At 44.5% G+C, this 23,692-nt stretch overlaps 1 protein-coding gene across 2 annotated transcripts in view; it reads left to right on the plus strand.

Annotated features, from left to right (window-relative positions):
* The first annotated feature begins 2,133 nt into the window (after nt 1–2,133).
* Nucleotides 2,134–23,692, plus strand: part of LOC147634128 (uncharacterized) — a 92,476-nt gene continuing 70,917 nt past the window's right edge. For both annotated transcript variants that reach the window (XM_086805259.1, XM_086805260.1), the window contains exon 1: nt 2,134–2,838. In XM_086805259.1, coding sequence (XP_086661385.1) covers nt 2,800–2,838 — 39 coding nt within the window. In that variant the 5' untranslated portion in view covers nt 2,134–2,799. The remainder of the gene's footprint in view (nt 2,839–23,692) is intronic.

Consider the following 23,692-nt stretch of genomic DNA (forward strand, 5'->3'; position numbering starts at 1 on the left):
TAGGCTGGACTGATGGATCCGTAAATCGAGACTCAATTTCTGTTTAGTTCGATAGATGAAGTAAATTTCGGACAAAAATTGTTCTATGGAAAACGGCTGTGCCTCTCAATGAGGAAAAAAGCGTTGGTCTCTATGATCCAAGTACAGTCTTTTTCCCTGATCTGACTATGGGACTTACGGGTTCGGTCAGATGAGCTCAGTTAGTTAAGGCTTTTGACTACGTTAGGGAAAAGTTATCCTGGTGGAATCGCCCGTGCTTTCCGGGCAAAGGAAGTTTTTCCGGGATTGGTTTTGAAAAAACCGATGGATTAGTCTCTTGTCCAGATATCCATGGTGGGTGAGGCCCCGAGTGTGGGACCCTGCCTCACGCAAGAAGTGCTACTTCCGCTGCTAGTACCCCTGAAATTGTTGCGCGGTGGGGACAGGGATCTTACAATCATAGGAGGAGTAGCACCTATTGCACTCATAATAGAGTACACACATAGCTTCTCAAGAGGGAGAAGGTCACCATGGAAACTTAGAGCTCCAAAGAGTAAGTGCACTCATGAAAATGTATATGATCAAAAGGTACAATGTCATGAGCCCTATACCTAATATAGCCCTAAGGCCTCCCAAAAGTACACATGTAAATGTTCCTAAGCCCAAGTGCCTAGGCCCCACTCCCCATGTGCATGTGCAACGAAATCTACTTCATTACATTCTCCCTCTTAATTTCTCCCACCTCATCTTTTATTGACCCCCAGATTAGCAATCCACTCCCACATCCCACTTCTAACTTTATGATTATGGGCCCCATAAATGTTCACTATCCACACTCTTTTCCCATTTATTCGAATCTCCACTACCAAAATCCTACCATTAGGGTTGGTTGGCTACAATATTAGGCTTTAAACTACTTTTTACAATAGTCATTACTCCACTAAATCCCTCATTCATCCCCCCATATAGCACAACCCAATCTTTAAATCTATCTTTAAACCAAAATCCTACCATTAGGGTGGTTGGCTACAATATTAGGTTTTAAACTACTTTTTACAATCCAATCTTTAAATCTATCTTTTCTAATAGTTTTGAGCCATACAAGTTATGTTCTTGTATAGCCAAAATAGAGAGTCCCCACTCCTTAACTATCCCCCCAAAAATGTTCTTGGTTCCTTTGACATTCCATGTACATCCATTAACCTTTAGTGGTGGCTTACTCATGTTAAAGCAGTTTCATGCACCATGTCCACTTCCTCCTCACTCCCTCTGTGATCCCCATCCTTCCGTATCTCTTTACTTAGCTTCCTCCACTTGCCAGTTAAATTTTTGAATAGATAAGGTCGCACTATCCTCATCACCCAAGGTACTAAAAGGATTAGAGTATAACAGAGGACTTAAGTTACTTGGAGGCTTATTTCCCTGATTATCTCCTAAGAGCCCCTTTATTGGGAGATTTCCTAGCCTCATCTTTAGCGTGCCTTAGACTAGTTTTCCCTTTAACTTTTTTCCAAACACCCTCACCCTAAGATTCCCCTTCATTAAATAAGGTCTCCTTCCCTTTCCCTTCTTCACCTTTGTTAGTGCATGTCTTCATTCCCTTAGCCCTATTATCTCCACCAGTCTCTCCCATCTCCTTTACTTCATTGTTTGATTTTACATGTGCCCCACCCACAGTTTTTTGCTATGTGCCCAAAGCCCCCACATCTAAAACAAACACCCGAAAATGGCCCAAATTTCAAGTTTAGCTCCAGTTTACCCAGCTCTCCTAAGTCAACCTCCAAGGTCTTGGGGGTTTCAACCATGGTATTCCAAGAGATACATACGTTATTGGCCTGATGGCCTCCAACATCGTCTTTAGGCAAGCATAGGACCGGACCAATAACGCGAGCTATTTCACTCAATGTAGGCCTTAACCAATTGGCAAGCCCACTATCTCCACCCAAATAGGGCACGCTTCTGTTAGGCTTTCTTCCTAAAGCTCCTCCCCAAAAAGGGATATTGTATTGAGACCTTGGAAAAAAATCAGATGGGGAGCCTATACGTATATAGCAGCTATTCACAACAATCTCTTTAAATGTCCAAAATCATTTGCCTCAAGGGGTTCATCGACGAGTGCTTGCGTCACAAGAGGTGGAGTTGAACGATATATCATTTTTTTTTGTTTTTTGGTCTCTCTCTCTGTCACACGCGCGCGCGTGTGTCGCGTTTTGTTGAAGGTAATTAGGAAGTCAGTCACTGCATGGTTAAAACGTAATTAAGGTAAAAAGATACCTGTGGGTCGTCTCTTCTCTCATGGGTTATGCCCCGAGTTCACAAACTTTGCTCTATACAGCATTTGCCAACTGCTCCGGCGGGGATCTTTGACAGGCCTTGTGTGTGTTGGAGTTTTCACTGCTTCTCTGTATTCCTCCTCTTTCCCCTCGGATCGATCGCCCGGCAAACACCCTTCCTTCTCAATTCTTCCTTATTTTTTTGTAGCTTGCTCACTCCTCGTGTCTGCCCTAGGGTATCCCGAACCCTAGCCTCAGATCCTTGCCCTTCTCCTAAACCTAACCCTAACAGCCCTTCCCATTCCTCTGCGTAACCCTAATTCACCTGCCGCTTAGCCTGCCGGTTAGGGTATCATCCTCAGGTTCGCTGCCCTGCAACCGGTAGGGCAACCTTGGATTCTCCACTGAGCTGCTGCCAACAGCTGGAGGATTTCCAGACACGGCCTCTTCATCTTCAGCTCGCCATAGCTCGGGAGCCAAAGGTCTGCCAACTACTGCGGCTGTCAATTCAGGACCAATTTCGTCTGTGCATTCCTACCTGAGAAAGATGTTTTGGCGCATGGCCGGCTTGTCAACGACCTCCCCTGTAAGTTTTATCTATCCATTTCTGCAGAACACATCTCAGTACAGGTAACCATCTGCGATGACTCTGTCCTGAGTCATGGTATATATATATATGTATGTATGTATGTATGTACACACACACACACACACACATACATACATACATACATACATACATACATACATACATATGTATGTATGTATGTATATATTTGTGATGGGACTGTGGATTCCGTTCGGAATGGATGCTTCTCTCAGCCTTCTTTCTGCCAAAATTTTCAACCAGATCTACTGTCACCATATCCAGATTAAGCACTCTGTCCATGGAGTTGCATGTTTTAGATGCTTCTGCTGGTCGTAGCTGCTTGAAGCACCATCCCGACAGGCAGTGAAGGCTCCCATACATGGATCTTCTCATAAGCCCTCACCTTTAGCATGAAATCTTGCTTTGGAGATACACAACATCATTGTGAATTGCAGGCGCTTCATTTGGGCTTTTAACCGTAGAGGATCAGGGTAGATGTGTCCGTACTGTGGACAGCCTTGGGACGTGTGTTTGCATGTTTGCTTTGTTATCAACATGGTTAATGCTAGTTGCTACATCCAAACTCTATACTTGTTACGATTAATGAGCTGCTTGAAACAGACCCCTACTCCCATGCAGCTCTTGCAAGACCAACTCACACCCACAAACCAACTGGTGAGGTTATTGGCGACTCACCTCCCAACCATGGCCCCATTGAGAGCACTCCGGAGCTAGAGGCTAGACCAACACGACGACCAAGCTTGTTGTCCAAGCCCTAGCATCCCGCACCATCAACGTCCACTATCCAAGGCTCTAGCTAGAGCCATGGCCAAGGCCTTGCTTGGGTCTTGATACCTCATGTCCTTCATGTCTGGAATAACCACTTCTGAGATAATAGATCACTCATATAGAGGGGTGTAATGAAAGCACACCTATTAATAAATAGGTCCATTGTCACGATTGTGACTAAATCTCTTAATTTCTCCTTAATTACTCATTAATCTCTTATTAACTGAAAGGACACTTGTGAAGGGCCACACCCTTACACATGGGTCACTATCAAAGGACATGTCTATTCATTAAAAGGCACACCCCTAAGTTCTAAGGACATAACCGTTGACTCAAGAGCCACACCCCTTCCCAGTGATGTGTCTCTTCACTTGTACCTTTTCGGCCTCTATTTAAGAAAGGCCCCTGTCTCAATGCAAACATCTCAATCTTTCTATCAGCATTTGTCTTATGTTTATTAATTAAGTCTTAATCATGTTAATAAAGCTATAAAAGCTTTACAGTGGTATCAGAGCAAACTTTTTTCCGCCTTGTGAGATGCCCAAACCCTAACCCTAACCCTAAAATCAGTCCAAACCCTAACCCTAAAATCAGCCCGCCCAAACCCTAAAATTGGGTGTAGCAAGTGTTGAATGGAAGAGCAGGAGAGAATGCCCCATTTAATTTTACCCAATTTTGCCAATTTTGCTTGATTAAGCATTTTTCCTCAATTTCATTAAAAAAAGAACGATGGGAAGCAGAGACTCACACTAGGGTTCCATCGAAGTGCTTGTAGACTGCCTGTCCTCTACGGATGGTCTTGAGCGCATCCTTTCGGGTTGAATCGTTCTCTTAGCCAAGGGGTGCGACCTTTCTTGTGGGGTGCGACCTTTCTTGTTCACAAGCACCGGTTCAGGTTTTTTTAAAAACGTGACGTTTCACAAAAAAAACAAAAACAAAGCCTTATAACTAAAGGCTTATACTTAAGCCTTTTGATACACGTGGCTTCCACCAGCCACGTGAAGCAGCCGGCAGCCAGCACCGAACGGCCACCCGACCAGCGAAGGGCAACCCGCCAGCGCAAGGAAACCCGCCAGTGACTAGCGCACAAAAAAAAAAGGAGAATCCAACGGCCAGCGGACCAGCGCATTCAAAAAAAAAAGAGACGGCCAGCGACCAGCGCTAAGAAAAAAAAAAAGGCCAACGGCAGCCTGTGGTTTCATCTGCGAATTCTGCCAGCCACTTCCTAGGGTCGCTCTCTCTCCTCCAGCGCTGGCCCATTTGCAAGCACCATCTTGCGCGCGGAATGGCAGACGAAGTTTTCGATGTGCCTGTTTCGTATCTCTCGTATGTAGACGAGGTTCCCAAAGATGAATTGCTGGCGAATCCTCTCCCTTCACAGGAGATTATTGTCATCCCGGATCCACCCCTGTCTGAGCCAGAGGTGATCATTATTCCCGATTCTCCGATCCAGAGCCGGAACCTGTTCCAGAGGCAGTACGCGTCCTGAAACCTGCTTCGACGCCCGAACCAGTTCCCGAACCAGTTCCAGTTCCTGCACCAGTTCCAATTCGTGCACCACAGGCATCACATTTGTCCTAGGATTATCTGAGTGCGGGGAAGATGCGGTGAACAATGTTATGATCAAGAGATGGCCTCCATATTGATGGCTATAAACAAATCCTTGGAGTAGCAAAATGCATAGCAACAAGCTGCATTCCAGCGGTTTGAAGCCATGTTCCATCAACAACCAAAAGCTCTTATCGATGAGCTTCAACATGTTTCTCAACAAGAATTCTCTCACCCTAAGCATGGTTCTTCAGAGACAACCAGACACAATATCTTCGTGCGAGCAACGCAAGCCTCAGCATGGATATTCTTGGAAATGTTACGGTTGTAAGCAACCAACTTCTTATTGGAATCATCAGCAAACAGAAGCAGCAACATGAAGCTTCCAAAGGATCACATCTTGGAAAGAAATCAGCCATATCAAGATGGGCTTACTTAGTGGCACGTGTGTCCGACCCTAGTCGAGTACTCGGTCGTGAACGCCGCGACGTTGGACAAGTTTCCCCTCGCAAGCAATGCCCTACATTCAAGTCCTTGCAAGCTCTTGGTGGCAGTGTTGAAGACTTACTCATTCTCACGTTGTGCAAGAGGATCCTTGAGAGGTCTAAGAGGCGCAAACAACCTCAACCTCCCCCTTCTACATTAAGCCAGGAAGAGATGCGTAGACTTTATGGGATTTTTTTTCAGCATTTAATGCTGGATTTACCGTTGTGGGACAGAATATATCTTGTTGGTACAGGACTAGAGGACATGAAGCACACGTACGCGGATTCCGAGGAATTCAGTACACAGTGGGAACAGGCATTGGATGCCACAGGACCATGCCATTTTTTGATACGCGATGGTTGACTTTTCTACAAAGGCCGACTATGTGTCATGAAGTCATTCAGGGAGCTCTTCTCCATGATGCCCATGACGCCATTACAGGTGGTCATAGGGGCATGAATTTGACTCTGGAGAAATTAGAACGGCAATACTATTGGCCAAAGATGAGGCGTGATGTGTTTACATATGTACAACGCTGTGACATTTGTCAAAAGGTGAAAGCTCCTCGTGGAAAGAAGATAGGGTTGTTACAGCCCTTGCCAATTCCTAAGGGTCCTTTCCAAGACATTTCCATGGACTTTGTCACGAATCTGCCTCCCAGTCCGAGTAAGCGTAATATACAGTGCTTAACTATTGTTGATAGGTTTAGCAAATTTGTTATGCTTATTCCTTGCAGGACCAATGTGACCGCCGAGGATATTGCCCAATTGTTCATTCAGCATTGGTACCCGATTGGCGGGATTCCTAGGACCATATTGTCAGACCGAGATGCCAAGTTTACCAGTCATTTTTGGAGGGCATTGTTTGATAATTTTGGTACTTTTTTTTTGGTACTAAGTTGAATTTTTCCAGTGCATTCCACCCACAGACAAATGGCCAGACAGAGATATACAACCAGTTGGCCTTTGATGTGCTGAAGTGTTATGTCCACGTTCTGCAAGGTAAGTGGAAATCGTATTTGCCTTTAGTTCAAGCTGTTTTGAATGACTCTTTTTCTTCAGCTATTGGCAGGACTCCATATGAGGCAGCGTTTGGAAGACCTTTCCAGTCGTTGCTAACCAGGACTTCGACTTCAGTACCGGAGGGGAACAGAGTGATGGAGTCTTACTTGGAGATCTTAGAGTCAGTAAAAGACAGATTGGCTAAAGCGCAAGAGGCCTACACTCGACAGGCCAATAAAGATCGAAGGGATATGAAGTTTTCAGAAGGGGATTGGGTTTATCTTCGGATTATGAAGCAAAGATTGAAGTAGGTGGGCAAGCGATGCCCAAAGTTGTCTTTCAGGAGCTTCGGACCTTTTCCCATCAGGAAAAAGATTAATGAGGTGTCTATCTAATTAAAGCTACCTCCGAGTTGGACTATGCACGATGTATTTCATGTCAGTTGGTTAAAGCCATATGCAGGTCCACCCCCTTCAGAGGTCAAAGACGAAGCGGAACGAGACATTGTGGATGAAGCAGAAGTTATGGTTCCAGAACAGATCCTTCTGCACCGTTTCAAGCATGGCTCCGGCCGAAGACTAGGACAGTTCCTCACGAAGTTTCAGGATCGAGGAACCCATGAAGCGGTATGGCTCGACAAAGAGTTTTTCGAAGACTATCCGGCGTTATTGACTGATTATTTGGAGGCTATGCAGCTTCCGTCAAGTTAAGTAGAAGGGGATGTCACGTGCATCCCGCACTTGGATGCCACATAGACATTTCTGTACAGAAGGTGCAGAACCTGGGATGGTGAACAAGTCCCATGTGAGCCCAGTGCGGGACGAGTCAGCCACCCAGGGATCCATCTCAGTCGTCCGAGGTCAGGTGTGCATTGTCTTGCACATGAGTCCAAGGTCAGGTGTGAACTGTCTTGCACATGAAACAGTGCCAGTCCGCGCTGTGAGTCTCCCTCTGGAATGATGTCAGTGATTCTGTGTATTTGGTATGGTACCGGATGCCAGATCACTGAGTAGTTAGTTAGGGTTTGCATTTAGAACAAGGGGCCAGCCCATAGGGCTACCCCGGGTCTTTGTGTGGGCATGGGGATAGTGTGGAACCACCCCCATGAGGGCCAGGAAGGCCCTGGCAGAACCCACCAGCCATGGAGGGGCTGTAGGACAGCCCTAGGGGCAGGCCAGGGGTAGCCGACTGATTATCCAGCCATGGGAGGGGTATAGGGCAAGTATGGGGCAGCCCATACAGGCTGCCCAGTCCCCAAACAGCCTAGAAAAGGTGCCCAAACTTGACTTAAAGCAGGCGCCTGATGTCCAGCCAGCCAGGAAGAGATGCGCAGACTTTATGGGATTTTTTCCAGCATTTAATGGGATTTTTCCAGCATTTAATGCTGGATTTACAGTCGTGGGACAGAATATTGTTGGCCACCTGGATTTACAGCTGGCCGACTGTCTTGTATGGAGTAGTATAAATAGGGAGCCCACAATCCCATTGTTTCATTTCATTCTCCACCAAGAGCTCAAGCATAAGAGGCTATACGAAGCCAAGAGGGTGCTAAGCAAAGGGGTGAAGGATTCAGGTCAAGTGGTGGGTATTCCTAGCCAAGAAAAGGTCCAAGATTGCTGTATTTTCTTTCAGATTTCTCATCATTCTAATAAAGCAAATACACCATCCGTGGTGGGGGCCCTACAGAGGGTAATTGGGACCCAATACTGTGTCCTCTCCATCTCTCCCTCTCTCTCTCTCTCTCTATTTTCTGCACATCTCCTTTCAGTTTGTGCGTTAATTTCTGTTGCGAAAAGAGTGCTGAATTCTGAGTATTGAAGTTACCGATTCTTCTCCGAAGCTTCCGCATATTACAATTGATTAGCATTGTGTTCAACCAAGTTACATTGGTATTAGAGCCTACTGTTCTCTTTCACTTTACCGTGAACACTAGCTATCTCTACACTTAGAACATTATGGACAGCCATACAATGAATGTTGGAGATGCTAACACAAGAGGTAGGGACAATGAAATGCATGCTTCCAATGCTTTATAGGATGAGCAAACTCATATGGTGCACAATAGGGAACATGAATATGTGGGACAGCCGTCCCTGGCAGAGAGAAGATGCAAGAAGAAGAGTCCATAGTCTTGAGGGTCGAACTTACTCATATGCAGGCTCTTCTCCATGCACAACAAGAAGAATTGAACCTCTACCGCCGCGAGGATCGGTACATAACTGTTTGAAGGCCAAGAAAGCTGAATCTTATATGGATCATGCAATAGCAATGATTGCTTAAGAGTTGCAGATGCAACCGAGGGATGAAGCACGTGCATACTTGGCTCGTACCGTGGATGCCTATGCAGAAAAGGCAACCATCCCACATGTCTTGGAATCCCCACCACAGGTGCCCGAACAAGAACTTATGTCTATAAGAGGATGAATGTCCATGCTATGGGAGAGGAACAATCAGTGACTTCACGCCATGCAGGAATACCTCATGTAGCCCGTGAAGGATATAATGTTTATGGCAGTGGTCAAAATGTATGTCAAATGCCATTGCCGGTTGAAAATGTGCATGCACATCACATGCATCATGGACTGCAATTTTCTGTTGGTGCAGGTATTCCGCGTATCTCTCATGCCACTCATGCCTTTGAGTGTGCTCGTGAGAGAGAAGCTATGGCAGAAAATGTATCAATGCATGTTGAGCAGCCAGCCATGAGGCCGCCATGCCTCATGCTTACAGGGCTCATGTATATATGCCTTGTGCATCACCTTTTGGTCCTAAAATGATGCCAGTCATAGGGGCTGTCCCAATGGACAAACATGGGGGAAAATATGTTGAGATGTACGCATATGCATCAAAGTCTCGTGACTTCAAAGCCGGAGACAAATCTGTGAAGTTTGACACATATCATGGGGAATATGATGCATCAAAGGCACTTGCTTTTATTGCCCAATTTGATATTGCTTTCAGTTTGATATTGCTTTCAGTGACGAGGATTTCACTCAGAAATCCATGATCCGGCATGTAAACATGTTTATGAAAGGCACTGCTGTCCATTGGTGGCTCATGGAGAAGCTCTCACCGAGTCCTGTTAGATCATGGGAAGAGTTCAAGGAGAGGTTCTATGCTCAATTCTTGCCTCCCAATGCATTGAACGAGATAGCAATGAAGTGGGATTGGGTGAAGCAAAATGAGGGGGAATCGGTAAATGCATATGTACAAAAGTTTTGGAAAGTGCTTTTGGAGGTGTCTCCATTTATGCATGTTTCCGAGGCGGAAAGGAAGAGAAGGTTTCAATCAGGATTGCAACCCGTATACAAAGCGGGACTACAAATGTATCCTGGTCATACCTTACACCAACTAATCGCAGCCGCCACCGCCACCGAGCAATTGGAACTCAAATTGAGTCGATCCAATAAGGCTAAACCCTCATTTCAAGGCAAAGAGAGGGCTGTCCAAAATCTGCAAAATAATGGATAGCCACCTAAAAAGGACCAAAACCAAGATAAAAATGGTCCAAAGGCTGAAAATAACATTACCAAGAAGCGTCCCTTCAAACTGAGAGACTATGGTCTCACTCCGGAGCAAAAAAAGCAATATATGAGTGAGGGGAAATGCTTTACTTGTGGTAGCACCGAGCATATTGCAAAGGCATGCTCAAACAAGAAGAAGCGTGATAGTGCAAATGCATCAAAGCCTAATGTGCGTATGGTTCCAGATGTGCAGGGCAACACTTTACATGATAGCAAAGACAGGGTTGTATGTAAAGCTTGGGGACAGCTCAAGGATGAGCCCGCTTTGTTCATGTTTGATGATTGTGTATCTGAAAATTTCATATCCACACAGATGGCGGCTGCTTTGGGTATTGAAGTGGAGGACATGGGTTCTCAAATTGAAGCAAGGGCTGCCTTTGTTGGTAGAGAAGTGCAGGTCATGCCTATTTTTGGCAAGTTGCGCATACACATTCATGGCTATGTGGATCATGAGGATTTTCTTGTGGCGCCTTTGAATGGCTGTGATGTATTGCTTGGAAAGCCTTGGCATACACGTATTGATGCGTGCAAGGCTCACAAGACCAACAAGATCCTCTTCATGCATAAAGGCCGAGAGCATGTAATTGATGCTGGTGAAGAGGGTGATACCATTTTCCTTGTATCTCATGTACAAATTAAGAAAGTAATGAAAAAGAGTGTTTTGGCGTACTTGATTTATGTACGAGATCATGTTGAGGAAAATAATGTACATGTAAACACTCTTAGTAATGATAGGCTCAAATTTTTGCAAGAGCACAGTGATTGTTTTGCTGATGAGTTACCAAATGAGTTGCCACCCGTACAACCGGAAGATCATCGCATTGATCTTGTGCCAGGTAGCTCACCGCCTAATAGGCCAGCCTATCGTGTAAGTGCATCCCAAAAAGAGGAGATCATGAAGCAAGTGAATGAGCTTCTTGAGAAGGGTTTGGTTCAGCCAAGCTCTTTCCCATATTGTTCACCCGTCTTCTTGGTTCAAAAGAAGGATGGATCCTTTCGTATGTGTGTGGATTATAGAGCTTTGAATAAGCTTACCATCAAGAATCGGTTTTCGATTCCATGCATAGGCGACATCCTTGACAAGTTGGATGGATCGGCATGCTTTAGCTGAATTGATCTCAAGAGTGGATATCATCAAGTGTGTGTAGTGCCTGAGGATGTACACAAAACTGCTTTCAGGACAGCATTTGGGCTTTATGAGTATCTTGTTATTTATGTCTTTTGGTCTTTCAAATGTCCCGGCTACATTCAATAGAATGATGGATCGCATATTCCGTGGGTACAAGAAATTTACAGGTGTCTTCTTTGATGACATCATAGTCTTCTCAAAGATCGAAGAAGAGCATAGAGTTCATTTGGTCATTGTTTTTGAAAAACTCCGTAAGCATAAACTCTTCATAAATGCAAAGAAGAGTGAGTTCTTCTTGTCAGAGATACATTATCTTGGGCATATTGTGTCCAAAGATGGAGTGCGGATGGATCCTGCAAAGATTGATGCAATTCGGAATTGGCCCGAATTGAGTTTGGTGCATGAGATCCGTAGTTTTCTTGGATTATGCTGTTACTATCACAGGTTCATTCGGCACTTTGCTTGGATTGCTTCTCCTTTGCATGATTTGACAAAGAAGAAGGCCGTGTTCAAATGGACTAATGTAGAGAGGGATGCATTCCTCAAATTGAAAGATGCAACTACTCATGGTCCAGTGTTGATCATTCCGGATTTGCAAAAGCCTCTGTGTGTGGAATGTGATGCATCTGGAAATTGCATAGGAGCTGTCCTTAATCAAGAGGGACATGCCGTGGCTTATGAGAGCCGTAGATTGCATGATGCAGAGCCATCTCTTGGTATTTTTGAGAAAGAGCTCTTGGCTATAATTCATGCACTTACTATATGGAAACATTACCTTCTTGGGACTGATTTCACTGTGAAGACAGATCACCAGAGTTTGAGATATTTTCTTACCCAAACTAAGTTGTCAGAGAAGCATATGAGGATGGCCAATTTCCTCTCTATGTTTCATTTTCAGAGCTTGCACACCCCGGGAAAGAAGAATGTAGTGGCCGATGCATTGTCACGAAAGCCGTATGTAGCAGCTATCTCGGTTGCCTCTCATGGGGACTTGTCTACCATGCGTGATTTGTATCATACGGATGCTGATTTTGCCACTATTTGGGCTGATTTGATGGCTGGTCACGCACGTGCCTCATATGTGATCAAAGAGGGCTATCTCATGAAAGATAGTTGCCTATGTGTGATGTCTGACATATGAGGCAAAAGGTTTTGGATGAGTGCCATGCTCCTCCATATGCTGGTTATAGAGGCATAATGCCTACTACGCACATGATTGAGCGGTATTTCTTTTGGCCAGGCATGCGGAAGAATATAGAGGCACATGTACGTGCATGTATCACCTGTCAAAAGGTGAAATTTGATAGGCAAAAGACACCAGGTTTGCTTCAGCCATTGCCTATTCCCACGCAGCCATGGGAAAGTATAACAATGGATTTCATTATGGACTTGCCACGGACCCAATAGGGTAATGATGCAATTTCGATATAATTGTGGACAGGTTTAGCAAGCAAGCTCATTTCTTGCTGATCAAAAAGACCATCAAAGCTGAGCATATGGTTAAAATATATCTTGCACAAGTGTTCAAACATCATGGAATGCCGAAGTCCATTGTGGGGGATAGAGATCCCAGGACTACAAGTCTAGCGGGCCTTATTTGATAATATGGACACCAAATTGGACTTCTCATCAGCTTATCACCTTCAAACGGATGGGCAAAGTGAGGCTGCAAAATCAGCCGTGTTGGATCTCTTGAAATGCTATGTGGCAGATTAGAAGTCTTCTTGGGAGAAGTACTTACTGCTTGTGGAATTTGCATACAACAACACGGTGCATGCATCTACGGGAAAGGTCCCGTTTGAGATTGTTTATGGTAAGGTGGTTTTGCCACCCATCCTTCGCACAAAGGATGAAATATTTGCAGCTGATGAGTATGTAAGAGACTTGGATATTGCTTTTGCTCAGGTGCGGACAGCCATTACAAGGTCACAAGACAAGCATAAAAGGGCTGTCGACAAGCATAGAAGGCAATTGGATGTTAAAGAGAATGATTGGGTATTGCTGAAATTTGACAAAGCAAGACTTGCAAAGAGGCCTGGCAAAGAGGGTGCATATCCTAAGCTTGCAACCAGGTCCTATGGGCCTTTTCGAGTGATTGAGAATATCAATGAAGTGGCTTTCAGATTGGTATTACCTAGTCATTGGCACATACACAATGCTTTTCATGTGAGTCTCCTTCGCAAGTATGTATGGCCGGAGCCCAGTGAAACGGTCATTGAGGATCCACCAGAAGTGGATGAGCTTGAGGAGATCTTGCAGCCAGAGCAGATTGTGTATCACAAGGAATGCAAGCTTACTGTAGGCAAAGTTGTGAGGCGTTACCTTGTGAAGTTTAAGAACTATCTTCCCATTAATGCTAAATGGGTAGATGAAGAGTTCTTCAGAGATTGCCTGCATGTGCTTCAGACATACTTGGATACTTTTCAGCTGCGGACAACTGTTTAGAAGGCGAGGGGGTTGTCACCGTTGGGCCACCCAATTGGTCCACCCGTGCTTTCTTATCATGTATGTACATTGGACTGGTGTCCATGGTAGTTGTATATGCCGGGGATTGATTTTCATATTCTGCACCATTTGAATTATAGGAATTCTTCTTCAGCATGTCCTTCAAAGGCATCTGATACTGTGGACTTGGCTTTCCATTGGGACTTGTACCTTCGTGTACATGCCCGGAAATGTTTGGTGGATTGGTGTTCCATTGGGTCTGGTACCTCGTGTACTTGCTTGGAGTACGTCTATTTTGGTATAGTCTCATGAACGGGGATTGTCCATACCAATGCTGCATTGCATAGCATCTTTATGTGCTTGCTTGCAATTGAAATTGCATGTTGTTTTCATGCTTGCTTGACCAATGTGTAACCAGCCATGTGTCCACTCTAGCTTGGTCCACAAAGCACTTGCCTGCCATCTACACTGGACAACTTACCACCTCTCTCCTCCTCCTCTCTCTAGAGATTGGCGCCTCTTTCATGAGGGCTGTTGGGCTGCATTTTTTGCACATTCTCCTTCCCAACTCCATTTCCAAGCTTGCTAAGGTGATTTTCAAGCTTCCAAGAGTGATTCCGGATGCTAATCAGTCTCCTACACACTCCCAATGACTGAAATTCAGCAAAACAGCTCTCTTTATTGATGTAATTTCTGGTCTTTTTGTTGAAAACCCGAATTTCAGCCCTCCTTTCTCAAGCTGAACCATAGGGAAAGCTTTCCCAAGGTTCCGTGTATCCTGTTGAAGACTTTTGTCGCGAAGAATTGCGACAAATGGAAGATCTCTTCACTCCAAGGACTTCCATCGCGAAGACTTCTGCTGTCATCGACTCTACTTGCAATTGGTAAGCTTTAATTATTAAATATGGAAGCAAGTAGCAAGAGGGGGGAACCGGATTACAAGATCACATACCCTGTGTAGTGTTCTCTTGTCCTACGTGCACTCTTACAGATTGTTGCTACCATGTGTTGGTGGAACAATAGAGAGCAGATGGTAGGGAACATGGGCACTTGAGAGGGTAGTGTGGATTGCAAGTCTACAACGACAACCATTTGTTTGAAATACTGTATTCATATGCATTGGTATGGAAATTTGGTCAGAAATGCCCATGACACTATGTACTTGATTCTCCCAGGATTAATATACTTTATTTGAGAGAGGGATCGGCTGTTTTGGCTCATTGTGTGTCTCTTGTCAATTCAGCAATTTACTTCTTGTATTTGAGCAAGTGTCCATAAAATCTTAGTGTATTTAAGTGTATTGATTAGCATTGTGTTCAACCAAGTTACACTTGGTGCGAGCATGGATCCTTGCCACAACCATAGCACTCTAATTGTCAGTGAGAATGGGAGTGGCTGTGTGTTGCCACCCATGAAGATCTGCCATCAATCTCCTCAACCATACACCCAATTGCAGTTGTGAAAGGTGCTGTGAACTCGGCTTCACAAGATGAAGTGGCCACAGTTGATTGCTTTTTGCTCAACCAAGATATGAGGCAACCCACAGCTTGGTTGTAATATGTGCTATGAAAAGGCTCTCCGGCATCATACATGCTCAGCCTAAGTCTGGGTTTTGCAGGAGTAGAAATAGGCTTGCAATCGTGAAATTTAAACCTTTCCACAACAGCCCCTTTATGTACTTGGAGTGTAGTAGCACAATGCCCTCATCTGTGTGTGTAAACTGTATGCCCAAATAAAAGTGCCATAGGCCGAGATCTGGTATCTCAAATGAGGGCTCCAAATCTATCTTGAATGCTGCGTTTTTATCCACATTTGTTCTAGTGAGTATCATGTCATCCACATAGAGCATGACGACAATCAAATCTTCTTCGTCCACCTCGACATAGAGGTGGGAGGTATTTTTAATAGATTTATTATAATTCAAAGATATTTATAATTAAAAGTACCCAAAATGTTACAATGCTATTGACTCACAAATAATAACCCAAGGCATCACTTACATAGTGATATCTGTTGCTATAAGTAGCTAACCTGCTATAGATAGCCAATAGCCTAGTTTATTAATTTTGAACCTTAGCCCATTGTATCTGCATGCTATCTCCTAATCCCACGGCCCCCCTAACCCTGTTGGATTAGGCTTGCTTGTCACCATTTGGTCCCTTCACGAGCTTTGATTAGTGTTTTGGGGCAAGCCCACACACAGAAAGGAACCAAGTTGAGAATTGGGGATTTTCCACAAAAGAAGGGGTTATTCACTGGCATGGATAGGCCTGAAAGATGGTCACGAAGCATCAGCATCATGGGATTTTAATCATTTATGTGACTTATATGGTTTATAAGTCAATATGTTCAGACATCATTCAAGTTTGGCCAGACATATTAATATATGGGCGTGGATTCATGGACATGCGAGACAGTTTATGGCCCACATAGTCAATAAAAGCCAGGCGCCCACCTTTTATGAGATATTTTTAGTCTGGACACACAAAGTGTTGGGTTTTATGCTGTGTATGCACCCAGAGGAGTGCTAGTGATCATCAGTAGATTACTGGGGTACTTTTTACTTCAGTTAGTGGAGGTTTTTTCCCCCAGTTTAGCTTAGTTTCACCTATATTCAGTTTATAGGTGTTTTGGTCCACCCGGCACATTTTATGGCCGGACATGTGAACACATATCTTTAGGTCACTATTATGTGGCTATTGTACTTCACTTTTCATCAAGCATAATACTGAAGTCGTGTTCTCTCTCTCTGTTGGCTTCCACGCCTGTTTGAAGCTACTCTAAACCCTAACCCTAACACCTCTGTTGCCTTCATTTGGTATCAGAGCTTTGAAGGCTTGCCTTGCCCTGCCCGTACACTGCCAGGTTATTATTGTTGCTGCCCGTACAACTCCGTACATTATTGTTGCTGCCCGTACACCTGTGCGCCGTACTGCAGCTTCCGTACCTGACAGCGCTGCCGTACTGTAGCTTCTGTTCCTGTCAGCGCACGTGTACCAGCTTCGAACGACTGCGCCTGTCTCAGCGCCGCCTGTACCTGCTACATACGTCTGTCTACCTGACAGCGCCGCTGTACTGCAGCCTCCGTGCTTGTAAGCGCCAACTGTCACCTGCCTGCGCCAACTGTACAAGACAGCGCCGACTGTACCTGAATACAGTCGACACAGCTCTGGTCGACTTTTTCTGTACGGTACTGTGGTCGCCCTGCTCAGTACAGTCCTCTGTACACACCTGCGCACATTGTTACGTACCTGACCAGTAACTGCCTACACTCGACTGTTTCTGTACCCGTACTGTACCCAACCTGCAGAGTACCTGTTCGCACTGTTCAGTACAGTGCTCCGTCAGAGTACATCCACTGTACTTCAACTGTACCTGCAGCCTGCTCTGTACAGTAAACTGTACCTGCACAGTACAACAGTCAAGTCATTCGCATTGCAGTCAACTTGTACCTGCTAACATCACACTGTGGTAAGCATTACAAGTTTTGAATATCGGGCATTTTTATTTTCTCTGTGAAAATCTACAGGCAAATACAGGCAGACTTTCTAGCAAAGAACTATACAGGTTTTTTGCACAGTTTGGGTGCAGTAAATTTGGGCATTTTTGGGGCATTTTGGCATTGTGTACGCCATTTGCTGCTCTACTTAGTCATTGGTGCTTTGAGCTGCACATTCAGAGGATTGAGAGTGCAGGCATATTTGGGTGAACTGTATTCAGTGGAGTACAGTTGTTTTCAGGGTTCTTGCTATTGGGTTTTTTGATACACAGGTACAACATTGTGCGTAGGCATAATGGCAAATCAACAGCAAAGTGATGTATTGCTTTGTCACTCATTGCATTGTCAGTACAGAGGTCTATTATACCTCATATTCGTTCAGTTGGCTCTTCACAGAATGCATGGGTGACTTTGGAGCAGATGTATGCTGCTCGTAATGAGGCTAGGATCTCATTTTTGAAAAGAGAGCTGGAAAATCAGAAAATGAATGAAGGAGATGATATGTCTAGCCACTTAAACAAGCTGCAGGATTTGAGAGAGCAACTCATCAATGTGGATGAGATTATTCCTGAGACACAGCTTGTGTCCACCATCTTGCACTCTTTGCCAAGATCTTACTTGGCTTTTCATACCTCTTTGAACCTCAGCATGAGGAATGCTGTTGAACCCCTCAAGTATCAAGAACTTGTTGCTCTCTTACTACAAGAGGAGCAAATGAGGAAGAATATGAATATGAACACAAATGCTGAACAAGCATTTACTACAGGTCAAAAGGGGAAAGGAAAAACTCAGCCAAAGAGTTCAAATCAAAATTCAGGTGATGGTGGTTCTTCACAGGATACCAAGAAAGGTGATGGACAGCCCAAGAAGAAGGGCAAATGTCATGACTGTAAGAAGCCAGGTCACTACATCACTGAATGTAGGAAGAGGATTGCCAAAGAGAAGGCAAAGGAAGCTGGGATGTCTGTTAATGATGCTTCTAAAGCTCCTCCAGAGACTGCTTCTTTTGTTGAGGACAGGGATTACTGTTTTTATACATGCAGCTATGATGCCTCTTGGTCTTCACAGGCACTCAGTATGACAGAGCATGCATGTACTTGGTATTTTGATAGTGGTGCCTCAAAACATATCACATCTCGCAGGGATTTGTTTAGTCATGTTGGCCCTGCCCCTGTGTTGGCAAAACTGTTCAGTGTGCCAACAATGCTTCATATCCAGTTCGTGGCATTGGGGAGATTCAGCTCACAGCCATTGATGGCTCCATTCTCCGCCTTACAGATGCCTTATATGTACCAGGGATAAAGAAGAATTTGTTGTCCATTTCTTCTTTAGCACATTGTGGTATGCAAGTCCACTTTGATGATGATAAATGCATGGTGAGAGACAAAGCTAATGCCTTGACCTTGATGCTTACTGGTACATTATGTCATGGACTTTATCAGTTGGATGCATTTCAGCCAGTGGATCAGTCTGCTTATAATGCATTCACTCTTACTCCAGCTATGGTTGATGCGGAGTTATGGCATGCTCGCATGGGGCATGTAAATTTTGGTAGTCTTATGCTTATGCAGCGACATAACATGTTTACAGATCTACCTCTCATGGAGAAGCCTCCAGATCACATTTGTGAAGGATGTATTTTGGGAAAAATGCATAGGTTTTCCTTCCCACGTGATCAGGCTCTAAGAGCAACTGCAAAGTTGCAGCTTATACACAGTGATCTTTGTGGTCCCATGCAGACGAAGTCATTAGGTGGTTGCTTCTACTTTGCAACATTTATTGATGACTTCTCTCGTATATGCTGGGTCTATCCTTTGACACAGAAATCACAGGTATATGATGCATTTTTGGCCTTTGTAGCACTTGCTGAGACAGAGTCAGGATGCAAGGTCAAGACTCTCCGTTCTGACCGAGGGGGAGAATATATGTCAAATATGCTGAATTCCTTTCTTGGGAGTAGAGGTATAAAACATCAGTATACTACTCCTTACACTCCACAGCAGAATGGGGTTGCAGAAAGGAAGAATCGGTCACTCATGGAGATGGCCAGATGTATGCTAAAGGCAAAAAGGCTACCACATATCTTTTGGGTGGAAGCTGTCATGTGTGCTTGTCATATTTTGAATCGATGTCCCACAAAGGCATTGGTTTCTATTACTCCTTTTGAGGCTTGGCATGGCCGCAAGCCTTTGGTATCGCATTTTCTTATCTTTGGGTGTCTTGCATATGCACACATACCCAAAGAGTTGAGGAGGAAGCTGGATGATAAAGCCACAAAATGCATTTTTGTTGGGTATAGCCGTGAGAGCAAGGGCTACTGGTTATATGACCCACTATCCAGGAAGATATTCACTAGTCGGGATGTGATTTTTGATGAAAAATCAGAAATATCCATGGCTGGTTATGAGGCAAATCAGGCTGAAAATGATGTGTTTGAAGGTCTACTACCTATGGAGTTTCATTCCACAGTTGGTGATCCAACTCATGAGGGTACAGGACATCCATCAAATGATGTAGGTGGTGCAGAAATTCAGCAGCAAAATGAGCCAGAAGCTGAACCAAATATGGGGCAGCAGGCACCACAGGTCAGACACATACCTAGATGGTATTTGAGGACATTACAGGACAGCCATTTAGAGGGTCCTCTTGCTGGTCGTACTCGTAGGGAGACAAGGACCAATGAGCATGCACACATCATGGATTTGAATCTGGTTATGGCAGCCAGTTTACAGGATGATGATGAGCCTGATTCATTTGTGGATGCACGAGATAATGTGCATTGGAACAAAGCCATGCAGGATGAGCTTGATTCTATTAAAAGGAATCAAACATGGGATTTGGTTGATCTGCCCAAAGGCAAGAAAGCTATTGGTACTAAATGGGTCTATAAGTTGAAAAGACATGCAGATGGATCCATTGACAGGTACAAAGCCCGTCTAGTTGCAAAGGGCTATGCACAGAAGAAGGGCATTGATTATGAGGAGACATTTGCTCCTACATCCCGTATGTCGACACTTAGGTGTGTCATTGCATTGGCTGCACATCGTGGTTGGGTTGTTCACCAGTTGGACATAAAGACTGCATTCCTACATGGGGACCTCGAGGAGGAAGTTTATGTATTTCAGCCCATGGGTTTTGCATAACATGGTCATGAGGGGAAAGTATGCAGGCTGAAAAAGGCCTTGTATGGTTTGAAACAAGCTCCACGAGCTTGGTATGCAAAAATAGATGCTTTTCTACTCACTCAGGGATTTGTGAACAGTCCATCAGAAGCCACTCTGTATGTAAAGAAAGAAGAGACAGATCTGCTGGTCATCAGTCTTTATGTGGATGATCTCTTGCTCATGGGATCAAATGATGACAAAATTGCAGCTTTTAAAGAGATACTGCAACAGACATTTGACATGTCTGACTTGGGGCTTGTACACTACTATTTGGGCATACAGTTTGTGCAGGATAACAGAGGCATTGGGTTGTTGCAATCACGTTATGTTGCTAAACCTTTGGAGAAGTTTAAATTTCAGGATTGCAAGCCTATTAGTACTCCTATGGAGCCTGGGATGAAACTGTCACTACAAGATGACAATATTTCCTTTGATGCCACTACATATGCTCAGGCTGTTGGGTGCCTTATTTACTTGTGTAATACAAGGCCAGATATTCAGTATGCAGTCTCTCAGTTGAGCAGATTTATGCACAGTCCGCGGTTGTCACATTGGCAAGCTGTGAAGCGTGTATTCCGTTATTTGCAGGGTACCTTGTCTCTTGGATTGCTTTATCCTGAGGGGGGTGACATGCAGTTATACGCTTACAGTGATTCAGATTGGGCTGGTGATTTTGATACCAGACATTCCACTAGTGGAAATTGTTTCTTTCTTGGCTCTTCATGCATTTCTTGGCTAAGCAAGAAACAGACCACAGTGGCCACTTCGTCTTGTGAGGTAGAGTACAGAGCAGCCTACACTACTACTGTTGAGTGTGTTTGGCTGCGTCGTCTCATGACTGATATGGATATTTCAGTGGAGGAGCCTACACCTATCTATACTGATAGTCAGAGTGCCATTGCTGTGGCCAGGAATCCTGTGTTTCATGCTCGCACGAAACACATTGAGATTCACTATCATTTTGTTCGGGAGAGACTCCAGGCAGGAGATATCAGTCTGATCTACTATCCTACAGATCAGAATGTGGCAGACATCTTCACCAAGGCATTACCACGTCCGAAATTTGAAGCATTCCGCAGTGCTTTGAATTTGTTTCCTTTTGGTGGATGATGTACAGTGATCACATATCACTCCAGGGGGGTTTGTTGGGTTTTATGCTGTGTATGCACCCAGAGGAGTGCTAGTGATCATCAGTAGATTACTGGGGCACTTTTTACTTCAGTTAGTGGAGGTTTTTTCCCCCACTTTAGCTTAGTTTCACCTATATTCAGTTTATAGGTGTTTTGGTCCACCCGGCACATTTTATGGCCGGACATGTGAACACATATCTTTAGGTCACTATTATGTGGCTATTGTACTTCACTTTTCATCAAGCATAATACTGAAGTCGTGTTCTCTCTCTCTCTTGGCTTCCACGCCTGTTTGAAGCTACTCTAAACCCTAACCCTAACACCTCTGTTGCCTTCACTAAGAGGCCTACTTTTTGTCATTTATGGAGTGGATGGCTAAACAAAGCAAAGGCTCGGACATCTTTAGCAAGGAAGGCCACTTTTGGCGAAAAGAAAAAGCATGAGCTTTAATTTTAGGCTGGCCGACTCCATCTAAAGGAGGATGGCTGAATCCTTAAAAAGGAGCAAGGGAGGCTGCTTGTGGGAGAGGTGGTGCACAAGTATACAGGCCAGCAGCAGCCGATTCTCTCTCTTCTCCCACCTTTGAGCTCTTCAACTGCAGCTTACTCCCTTCCTTTCTTGACTGGCTGCCACAGAAGCTAACAGCACAGCAGCTGCGAGTTTCTCTGCCTGCAGGCTGCTCTCCACTCTGAAAGGACAGGGACTGTTTCTCTCTCTCTTCTGGCCGCCTTCGAGTTGGTGGTTGCAGCTGTGTAGCACCTGCCTTCTGCTGGTCGCCTACAGATTGGCTGACTACAGCATCAGTGTGCTCGCCGTATAGAAAAGAGGCTGGTTCTATATCTAGCTCTCTTGTTGACTGGATGCTGCTGAGGAGCAGGCCATACAGTTGCGAGTCTTTTCCTTTACTGGCTGCTCTTCAAACTGGTTGTAAAGCAATGTTTTTCTCTCAATAATGGCCGTACGGAAGACAGTTGTCCTTTGAGTTCTCTTACTCAGAATAGGCTGTGAACAGAGGGCTGTTTTGGGGCAGATTTGGAGACTATTTCGGACTGTGTTCGTGGATTGCTTGGACTGTTTGGGTTGGCTTTGAGAGCTTTGTTAGAGTCTCATGAGTGCTTTGTGAAGAAAGCTGCCCAGGACATGTGTGGAAAGTTGCACCCTCACCTTGGCTTCTTTGTAAAGCTTCTACGCAATAAAGAAGTACCTATGGGGGGCCGGCTGTTCCGGCTCATTGTGTTGTCTATTTATTTTGTGGTTTCTTGCTGTATACTCTATTTTGTATTTGAAATGTTTCTCCTTATTAGTCCGGGTGCGGTTACAGTGGTATTAGAGCTCAACTTCTCTGCTTGATTGGATAAGAGCAAAGGTCTTGGAAGGACCATTTTCATAGTTTTCCCATACATCTATCTCATGGATAGAACAGCTTTATTGGGGTATGATATGAAAGTATTGTTTGAACATATGGCTAGAGTGTTTCAAAAGACCCTTGCCGCTCAAAAGGAGTTCTGCAGTGGACAGTTGGACAAACTTCTAGAGCAGTTGGCTGAGCGTGAGGCTTTGTTGAGCCGCTATCGTCGCTACCCTTATGTAGAAAAGCTACTATTTGGCAAGGTAGCTCGTGACAGGTCGGTGATGGACATATTTGGAGACTTGGCTTAGATGTATGCTGAGAACCCCATGGATTTGGCATACAGATACTTGTTCCATCAACATATGATTTCATATCCTCCACGACAGTACAGAAACAAGAGACCAGGTAGCATGGATTCTCACTTTTGCTTTGAAAAGAAGTGACCTCGTATTTCTTCAGTGGCATCTCTAGCGAACAATGAAGAATTGGACAAGATCCCTGATACACCACTTACTCTTGGGAGTAAGTCTCGTGGGACAAAGCAAAAGTACAAGGTCAAAAGTGGTATTGGGTTCTAGCTTGATACGGCGCTTTGTTGGAATTAGGGTTGCAGGAAAGCACACAAAACTTGGAGAAGAAGAAGCAAGAATGCACACAACACACAATGTATTAGATTGTGTCAATGTACAAAAGATAAGTTAGCCCTAGAATGATGGGCGTATATACAAGCCGGGGGAAAAAACCTCCTAAAGAGAGAAAAAGTGTTCCGGCGGTACTAAGTGTGT

The sequence above is a fragment of the Cibotium barometz genome, chromosome 11 (assembly GCF_041138505.1).
Source record: "Cibotium barometz isolate CiBa-2024 chromosome 11, ASM4113850v1, whole genome shotgun sequence".
NCBI lineage: Eukaryota > Viridiplantae > Streptophyta > Polypodiopsida > Cyatheales > Cibotiaceae > Cibotium > Cibotium barometz.